This window comes from Plectropomus leopardus, chromosome 10 (genome assembly GCF_008729295.1).
Source record: "Plectropomus leopardus isolate mb chromosome 10, YSFRI_Pleo_2.0, whole genome shotgun sequence".
Classification (NCBI taxonomy): Eukaryota; Metazoa; Chordata; class Actinopteri; order Perciformes; family Serranidae; genus Plectropomus; species Plectropomus leopardus.
This window is the reverse complement of record NC_056472.1, coordinates 9,715,241-9,725,594: the sequence shown is the minus strand read 5'-3', so window position 1 is coordinate 9,725,594 and position 10,354 is coordinate 9,715,241. Positions and strand designations below refer to the sequence as shown.

General features: G+C 40.9%; 1 protein-coding gene across 1 annotated transcript in view; it reads left to right on the top strand.

The window, feature by feature from the left end:
* The first annotated feature begins 439 nt into the window (after positions 1 to 439).
* wnt10a (wingless-type MMTV integration site family, member 10a) overlaps positions 440 to 10,354 on the top strand; it is a 30,938-nt gene continuing 21,023 nt past the window's right edge. Inside the window, exons 1-3 of the mRNA XM_042495037.1 lie at positions 440 to 880; positions 2,493 to 2,758; positions 9,365 to 9,738. Coding sequence (XP_042350971.1) covers positions 819 to 880; positions 2,493 to 2,758; positions 9,365 to 9,738 — 702 coding nt within the window. The 5' untranslated portion in view covers positions 440 to 818. The remainder of the gene's footprint in view (positions 881 to 2,492; positions 2,759 to 9,364; positions 9,739 to 10,354) is intronic.

The window sequence follows — 10,354 nt, the reverse complement described above, 5'->3', positions numbered from 1 at the left end:
TGCACCCCCCTCCTCCATTCAGCCATTCAGCAGGTGGATGAGAGGTTTTGTCTTTTAGTAGCCGGGTGTCCGCTCGCTGGATATATAACCATAATTCACCATCTTCATCTTCACTTAATTTTAATTAATTTTAACCAACGCTCACTAAAGTCAGTGCAAAAGTATTCTTTGCAACCATCCACACTATGTGTCGTCCACCTCCTCATCCTCAGTGTCGCTCCTCCAGTGAATCTAAATGTTCTCCCTCTCAGAGGGCGCAGGCTAAGTGTTTCTGGTTTCCGTATCTGAAAGGATCTCTATCTTGCTTTAACGAGGCACTTGACCTCCCTCGGCGCTTCTCTTCTACCCGGGTGACGCAAAAAAGTGGGCTGGCGAAGCGCTAAGTGCAGGAGTTTAGAGGACTATCGGAGCGCACCGAAACATCACTAGTCAAGCAGACTTCATTTAGAGCGCCTATCTCGCTTCAGCCGTCTCTCTCGGATGTTATACCAATGCAAATACCTCGGCGGGGATACCGGGATGTGTACGGATGTTTATGAGAAAGACTGACTTTTTCCTCAAACTTGTAGCAGCCTCCTCCATTCAGCAAGTTGAGAGGTGGATGAAACTTTTTGTGAATGAGTATCCCGCCGCTGGCTGCCACATCTGGACGTCGTCGGAGCTGTCAAGTCCAGCGCTTTAGCCGGACCTGACCTGACCCCCCCCCCCCCTCTTTTTTTTTCTCTCTAAACCTCAAGGCGGAATACTGGACTTTAAACTCTCGTCTCTTTATTTTTAAAACTTTTGCCTTTCTTTTTTTCATAATTACAAGGCACAACATGGAACACTCGGTCCTCAGAATAACATGCGTGCTGGTGGTTATCTGTCTCTTGGATAAAAGGTGAGTAGATTAATAAAGAATGACTTCAAACTAAAAGAAGCAAATTATTTGTGTTGTTTTAATACACTGAAATTCTAGTTCTGTTTTTTTATTTAAAAAACTTATAAAGTGTTTATTGAAATTGAAGTTGAAGTTCATTTATTAAATTTAAATAATTATCTACATTAACAGCATAAAAGTCATCATAGAAGTCAATTAAAATACCCACATTTTGGCTGACATGTGATTAAAGCTACCAAAAACACAGAGAAAAAATAGAATTAAACATTAGTCTTTTTACAAGTTCATGGTCTGTTGCCACTTGTCTGCTTCCCATGCACCCCTCATTCCCAAACAGTGCTGCCAGTCAATAAAAAGTTGCCCTTTGGAAAAATAGGTGTTGAAACAGGTCTTCTCTCAAAGCAGGAAACCCAACAGGTAGCAACAAAAACTGGAATTGCAGGGGCACACAGTTCAACATGCAATGCCACATAAAAAGTAGGGCACCACTATGCAAATCCAGGACATTTAATGTCACAGCAAGTTGTATGTTTTACAGTCCAGAGCAACTGGTTGCTATTTGAGTCAGAATGAGTGAAATTCTAAGTGTTTTTTTTTTTTTTTTGTTAAAGAGTCTCACAGGAGAGAAACTTGCAGGAGAGGTTATACATGTTGGAGAAAAATAGTATGCAAAGTTTCTGCAGCTGTGCAAGCGTCTCTGTATGTTACTGCACACTCCTCCCTGTACACCTGGGTGTTTGTGCACGTTAGGGAGTGCTTGTATGCCCACAGCCATGCATGCTCCCAACTTGTGTGTGTCACAACTCATACAAACGCTGTAACACACAACCAGTGATTTACTTGTAATGGTAATGAAAAAGAAAAAGCATGGGGAACCTTTCAGCTCTCAAGCCATCATCAGCACAGCCTGTGTTTTCCTTGTTACTGCTGTTACAGTTTCTCTGTGAAGTGAGCTTTGACCGCTATCGGCTGAATTACTGTTGTTCACATGATTGATCTGCAACAGAAGGAGCAGACAGTTGAGTACAGAGACACACCTTGCAGGTAAAATGTAATTGAATTTACATGCTGACTGATATCCTGAGGTGATTTTACTGCACAAAGGGGGGGGGGGGGGGGGGGGAGGGGGGCCCAACCAACATTAACAGGAATTTTCCCTGCTGTGCATCTGAAACTGTTACTAGAACTGTTGGATTCATGCCAAATAAGTGGATGCTGTTCTCTCATCCCCCTGCTTCAACTCACCTGACCCACAACTCCTATCTTGCACAGTTAAGTCAACACCAAAGAAAGGATAAGGGGATAAAACCTGACTTTGGAAAATCTTAACACTATCTTACAGGTTTTGACAAATGCATTTATGCAGTTTACGACCACATATCATTGTCAGCGTTGCATGATCACAAAGTTAAGTGTATTATTGAGGTTGTACAGGGATCAACTACACTGGGGACCATTAAGTCAGGGTGTCTGGCACTACTGAACTGAGCATTGTTGTGACGCCCAACCAACATTAACAGGAACTTTCCCGGTCCAACTTTTTTTGAGCGACAACAGATTTATGAGTTGGACATTTGTCTTGTCAATAACCTGACTCATATGCTCCCTGCAGGGTAGATTCCAATGAAATCTTGGGTCTGAAGCTCCCCAACATCGACCCAATCCTGAATGCCAACACAGTGTGTCTCACACTGCCAGGGTTGACGCGGCGCCAGCTGGAGGTGTGCATGCGCAACCCAGATGTGACGGCTTCAGCAATCCAGGGAATCCAGATTGCCATCCACGAGTGCCAGCACCAGTTCAGAGGGCACCGCTGGAACTGCTCCAGTCTGGAGACTAGGAACAAAATACCCTACGACAGCATAGTCTTTAAAAGAGGTCAGTTTGTATAGTCACATTGTACTATTTCATTTGAATACAAATTTGCTTTTCTTGTAACCATTTTGCATCTCTTCCTTTAATGTTAAAAAAAATTAAAAAATCCCACTAGAGAAAACATATAAGACACCTTTAGGGCAATGAGATGAAGGCAACAGATGTAAGATGTCACCACGAGGTAACTCCTGAAGAAGAAAAACAATGAAGTACAGGCATGCAGTTCAAAAGTTTGGTCTTCAAACAGGCTGTGGTTTCATCCTCAAACACACTTTGATAGAGTACCTTGAAAGGATCGGCTTAGAAAGATTAGCTGCCACAATGATACACATCCTAAACAAGCAGTGGTGTAATATTATTCTCCAAACACAGCCAAAAGATTAGGGATCATTTTCCTTCATAGATACAAGTCTTGAATGTTATCTCCAAATGGTTCGGTTAACTCTAGTGACTAAAAGACCAGTATCTACTTTCTAACCTTCACTGTGTCTCCTCAATAGCCTGGACAATAGAGCAGGTAACTTCAAAAGCAGTTAGTCACCTCAAGATTACCAAACCTCGTGCAGATCAGTTTTCTTTAACGGTTTTGTAGAGCTTCGAGCTTTGCAAGTGAGCCACAAAGGATGAAAGATGATCTTTAGAATTGGGAGGTCTTGAGATGGACTCATCGCAGGTTGTTGACTGGAAAAGGCATCAATTTCTCAATAGCAAGAGCACCTGGCTGGATGAACAATGCATAGTGTGGTTGGTAGTGTCTGGAGTTGAGTTTGCTTTCAATTTTACTAATTGAGGAAGAAGGTGGGGCTCAAAAGTGAATTAATAGATGTCTTTGCAAATGTTGCGTTGAAATCTTTAGAAATGACACTGAATTTAGACCCTAGCATGTTGCGATGATGTTCACCAGAGTGCTCCAATGACACGTCTTGCATTTCATTATAATGTTTTGCATTGTAGTGCATTAGATTTTGGTACAACATCTATCTTTTAACTTCAATTTCGAGCAAAGTTAAGTTTTGACTTTTTTAAAGTATTGTTTTACACCTTGTCCCTGGATAGCTGATGGAATTCCCCGTAATAAAGAAAACTAACTAATTAAATTCAAATTTGTCAGATCTTTCCTTGAGGGGTGTTGCTATAAACTACAGTATATGCTTATCTTTCTCTAGTGTTCACTTTCACTCCTCACTGACTCATTGAAAGGCTGTTTGTCATTATTAGTAGAGGCAGTTGCTGGTTGTCTGGCATCCCTGGTTTGCCTCGGGTGTAGAAACTCCAAACCACTGACATAAACAACCTCTTTAAATTGGATGATTCATCTGTTACATGTTGATACGTTCACAGAAGCTCCACAGAAGCTAAAAAAATTGACACAAGTTAAGGTGCTGCTGGCATTGTTGCGTGCAACAACTGCAAAAAGGGCAGTGCTTCCTTTGAGACAGATTTACAGACACGGATTAGATGGAATTGTGGAGATTAACACAAGTTTTCAATGTAACTGCCCATAGAAAAATAAACGACCTTGTCTCACACAAGGCTTATGTATACTGGTATTTTTTGCTTCATAATTAACACACTGTAATAACATGGTTATGTATGTTTTTAAAAGCCTGTGGAGTAATGTTTACATATGACACAAAACCATTTAGGTACAAATGAAATATTTTTCGGGGTTTGGAATCTTGCCCGTTCAAATATTCCTGCAGAGCTTTCTCAAATCTTCTGATATTCTACAAAGTTTTGGATTTGCATATCAGTGGCTCTGCATGTTTGTTTTGGTGTCTAATTTTACTACATCAGATGCTGCTCGGATCGTCTCTGGCTCTGCCACGTATCTCTCTGCTGATGGATTCTGATAACTTTTATGGGGCCCATGTTCATTCCTGTTTAGCTTGCATCAAAAAACTAGGCTAAAGAGGACGTCAGGCAAGACATGGATAGACAGAAATAGGAGAATCTCCCTCTCTCTGTTTCTCTCTCTCTCTCTCTCTCTCTCTCTTTCTCTCTCTCTCTCTCTGTCACTGTGTCTGTGTCCTCCCTCACTGGGCTGCTCCTAATGCTTTTACTTCCCTTGCCAGTGCAAGTGCTTGTGAATTTGCTCTCAGCACTTTCCCAACTCTCGGCGGCAAAAGCATAAACCTGTTTAGTTGGTTTCTGTAACACAAAGTGACAGTTTCCTTTGAATCTTTAATTCATTTTGTCACTTCCTCTGCCATCAGTTCAGCCGGGCGTGTCGCAGCCGGTAAATTATTTGTTAGATTGATTTGTTCCCAGTCTTCCGGGGACCTTCATTGCATAGCCTGGCTCAGAGCAGGGAAAGAACTAAAACAAGCTTTCTATGTAGGATGTGCTTAAGTGCCATCCCTCTCACTTCCCCCACCTTGTGAGTCAAGGTGTTAGGGTTTGGGGAGTTAGTGAGTCAAATTATATAAATATAGTCAGCACAAATTCAGAGATTTTTTTTTTTCTGATATAAAACACAATTTATTATTGCCCTTATGCTCTGCATGGACACTGCTATGATTAATACCTTTTCCAATAACAACAGATCAATGGCCAATTTGTATGTTGTCATGTTAAGCAGATTATCTGATTAATGACAAATCTATGTAGAATTATCTCCAGATTTGACAAGTGAAGCCATTATGGAGTGCCTTAAAGTTGCTTTTTTTTCTTATAGCCAGCAGGGGGTGACTCTTCTGGTTGCAAGAAGAAGTCTATGTCTCTATAAGTCTATGAGAAAATTTCTTCTCACTTGATTTATTACTTCAAACATTTTCCTAATTAGTTTATGGGCTCAATAGCTAATTAGCCCTCGACTCTAAAGAGCATTTTCAGTACGTTCTTATCCCAAGTTGCCATATATTGCTGCTCAGCAATGGACTTTCTCATCTACATATTATGCTCTAGGTATCCTTCTGCATCTGCTGTTGATGTTCCAGGATGACGCTACCCTAATGTCAACAAATGCACTTGGTGGGATGATGCTACACATTACTATGTTTAGGCCAAAAAAAGCACATGGCAACCAACACCAAGAAAAGAAGCACTTGGTTAGGTGTAGAAAAAAAATCACATGCAGATGGAAAGTTTGGGGTTAGTTGGATCCATCCTCCGCCCTTCCCACCCGCTGTATAGGGACCGTCATGCTCTATATATTACGTTGTCACCAGCAGTGCAGTGTACGATACTGGCATGACAAATTATCTCCAGCGTTGTCAAGTAACGATCATTGTTTGGTTTTATGGTGATATAGGTTCACTATTTTACTTCACTATATATAATATAACTTTGTTAACCCCCCATTGTGCTACTTTCCCCGCACAAAACAACAGACACAGTTAGCGGCTAGCTTCTGAATAAAAAATAAATAAAAGTGAAGCTTTAGCAGCAAAAGCCAGATATTTCCCTCAGAATATGGTGGAGACCAAAACAAGAGCAAAAAGAAGAGTGATATTTGGACTTGCATTTATCAGGCGGGCACGAAGGCAACCCAGTGTTAATGCTGATGTTGCTTTATATCTCCTTGATGTGTCAATAAACAACTTTTTGTTAACAAGGTTGTCAGATCAACCTAAAAAGCGATGATATGCCTGTGTTGTGTGTATAGCTTGCTTCAAAATGTAAAAGCTTCAATTTTATTATTATTATTATTATTATTATTTAAAAAGCATGCGCATATAAGGAGTTGAAGAACTGTATGCAGCCACAGACACTCGGGTTAATGTTGCCAGCTTGTATAACTTATTTATAGGACTATTAGCTTTCTTGTAAACTGACAATTAACCTACATGTCATGGGCTGTCTGATTTTTTTAAAAAGTCAGATCGATAACGTCCCTGTGTTAAAGCAGTGCATGGTTCTGCTTTGGTGGGGGGCTTGTTAAAGGCCTGTTCAAGGTTAATGCGGCGCCTCGCAGGATTACATTGTGTGAGTGTTGTGGCAAAAGTTGAGCCTTTTGAACTTTTTTTGACAGACTCTGGGCTCTTTTACCACAGCCCCCTGTGTTGACACCCCCTCTGCGCTGACAGACTGACTTTATTCAAATCAGAGGGCTGTATTTCTTTTAACCTTGTGACAATAGTGTTGCTATTCCTTGTTAATGTGCACAAGTTGCAAAGATAGACTTTGACTTGCTCAAGGGATGAATTTCTCATTTACTCCTCATTGTGTTGCCTCCAACATTTTATGTGTCCAGTATCAAGTGAGCAAATAAGTCCAGCATGACAGCAAATGTGTCAAACTTTACATCATACGTCACAAACATGAAACAATATGAAGTTTACTTGAATATACAAATAAGGAAGTAACATCAAACAGAGCTAAAAGGGGCAGTTCCACTTAATAGCCTTTTATTTGACTCCAACAACCAGGCTGAATAATTTCCCCTTCAAGCAGTGTGCTATAAACTCCTAAGTGGTTTCTTTTCATGTTTTCTTTACAAGTTTCCATTATAATCTTCACTGTTTTCTACACCAGTAACTGACTGCCAGTAGGGTTGCTTTTATAGAACCTGAGGGCACAATGCTTACAGGCAGTAAGCTGAGATCTAACAACAAACACTGTAGAGGGTATGAGTGCAAATGCTGCTGTCGCACTTCATCCTTCAATATTCATGGATTCCACAATTGGACATGGAATTTTTTTTTTTTTTTCTGTCACAGAAATAAATCAACACAGACAGGATGAATGTGTGTATATATCGCCTGTGCATGTGTGTAAGAGAAGAGCACTGTAACATTAGTCTACTGAATTACAGATCAGTTGTGGTAGAGTCATTACATGTACCGCATGCAACTTAGACGTACTGTCGAGGAGAAAGGGATGTGTTTAGATGTAAAGGCAAAAGCAGTCACACGTCTTACAGAGAGATTACATGCACATAGTCATTTAAAACACTTCATCTAAATGCAGTAGTCCATCTTAGCCAATTGGAAGTGATGACAAGGCAAAAGTTGTGGTGTGGTATAACCAACATATGCACAGTAACACATAGTTGTGTCCTTGTTTTTATAGCAAGATATAAATGACAAAAGCAGAGAAAAGGAGCAGCCATCTGATGCCACTCAGGCAGTCAGAGAAGTGAGTCAGTGACCAAGTGCCAGGCAGTCACTCCAGAATAGCAAAGGTAATGGTTACAGGGTGGATGAAAGATCAAAGGATATCGGTAACACTCCACACTGGAGGAAAGCATGGAAAAAATATTGATCGAGGGAGACATTCAGGATTTAGCACAGTTGTACTTACTGAGATACATATATGTGCATAGTAGTTAGTAACACATAACAGTTATTAGCACAACCACATGTAAGTAGATAGCAGTTTGCAACAACAATATACACAAAGTAGGTGCTTGTTGGTAGATCGAAGTTAGTAACAGCTACATATATAAGCAGTCGCAACATGTAAGTAGGTAGGAGTTAGTAGCCACCACATATATAAGAAGTAGGTACTTGAGAAAAGTTTGTAACAACAATATATATAAACAATAGGTACTTGTTAGTAGGTAGCAGTTAGTAATAACTACATGTGTAAGCACAAGGTACATGTAAGCAGATAGTACCACGTTTATGAAAGCAGTAGGTACATGTGAGTAGATAGCAGTTAGTAGCACAACCTCATATGTAGGACAGACAGAAGGAGACACAGTCCTGCTTAGTCTTTAAGTCCTCCGTGGGTCCTATGATGGGAGTGGTGGGGGTCTGGTCATGTTCAGTTGGCCCACAGAGACTGAGTACGCAAGTGTTTGGAACACTCAATTGCTATTGTCCCAGATGTTTCCCCACGTTTTATGAGTCTTGGCATGTGTGTTTAAGTATAAACGTGTGAATAAGCTCTTATGCGTGTCTTTATCAACATAGAGGAATCTCTTTTACTACAGCATTACTGATCACGTGTGAAACAAAGCGTGCAAAGTCAAATTTGACACATGTCACTTTCAGAGAAGTGAAAGGATTTCTTTGCGTGTTTAGCTCTTGTTAAATTGAATTTCAGGGCTTGGAAAATTACTTGACATCTCAAGTTGTATCCAGCAGTTTTACAATGGAGATTTAATGAGGGGAATGAAATAGTTTTGGTTTTATTTCTGATGCTGTTGCAGTTAAAAATAGAAAATGTAACACAACTCAATAAACAGCAGCTTAGTCATTGTGAAATGAATTTGGATTGTTATCGAATTACATCCTCCATCAACTTGGTAATCCTGTCATTTCACCTGACAGGTTCATGACACATGCTGACTGGTATTTTTTGCCTGCAGGTTATTGAAAATTTGTTGATGTTTTACATAAACTCCATCTTCTTAAACTCGTAAAAGTGTCTACGGCGGCCTCTTTAAAGAAACGTCACATCGCTGAATGTCACAACGCTTAACACAGCCCTTGTTTGCTTCCGTGTCATACTTGTGTCATTTTGGACATCACAGTGAGTTAAAATTGACACTGAAAACATTTTTGGCTAAGCTGTGAAACTAAGTGTTATGACACGTTTTTTAGACAAAATATGTCTTTCCTCCCTTCCCAACTATTGTTTTCTGATTGCAACACTTTATAACCTTCTTCTTCCACATTAGGCTGAATAATAACGCCACGACGCTGTCCTCTCACCCCACAGGTTTCAGGGAGAGTGCCTTTGCATATGCCATTGCTGCAGCAGGCGTAGTGCATGCAGTGGCCAACGCCTGCTCCATGGGAAAGCTGAAGGCGTGCAGCTGTGACGAGAAGCGTCGTGGGGACGAGGAGGCCTTCCGCATCAAACTGCACCGTTTGCAACTAGAGGCCATCCACCGGGGAAAGGGTATGGTACACGGCGTCATGGAGCACTTCCCTGCTGACCTGCCAGGCCCCCAGGACTCCTGGGAGTGGGGCGGCTGCAGCCCTGATGTGGAATTCGGCGAGAAGTTCTCAAGGGACTTCTTGGATGCCCGTGAAACCTACAAGGACATCCATGCTCGTATGAGGCTGCATAATAACAGAGTTGGGAGACAGGTGAGTGGGGATGGGATGGAAAAAGAGAGGGCGTGCGTATTTGAGTGTGCTTCTATTAGATTCATAATGTTTGTATTATGCTTTGTATTTGTAATATTTTCTTCTTGCATTCTTGCAGCATTTTTTCACAAGATTTTGATTCAGTTTACCCGGTCATATATGCATAGGCATAGATTTCAGGGAGGATGCCGGGAACATGTCCCCCTGAATATTTAAAACAAGTGCATTTTTCTTCAAATTAAAGGATCATCCAACAATTTTGCACATAAAGTTTACCCTGGTGATGTCATCAGGGTTATCTCAGCTTGTTTTTTTTTTTGCAGAGAGCCTATATTATAAGCTGCATGGTTTAAAATATGTGTGCATTTACCGAGCGGGGGGGTCTAATGAAAGATCCTATCAAGCTGCATTATGGGAAATCTAAGCCCAAGTGCTTTTGGAGCTTGATCTTGGTCTAAAGGTCAGGTCTTTGCTGCATCTTTTGCTATGAGCATTTACAGAAAATCTGTCGTCCACAACTTTATAAAACTTAAGTGAAGGGCTCCTTTTAAACTGAAAACAACCCAGTGGGGTTGGTAGTTTGCGCAAACAAATCATACTTTGTTGTTACCATCAT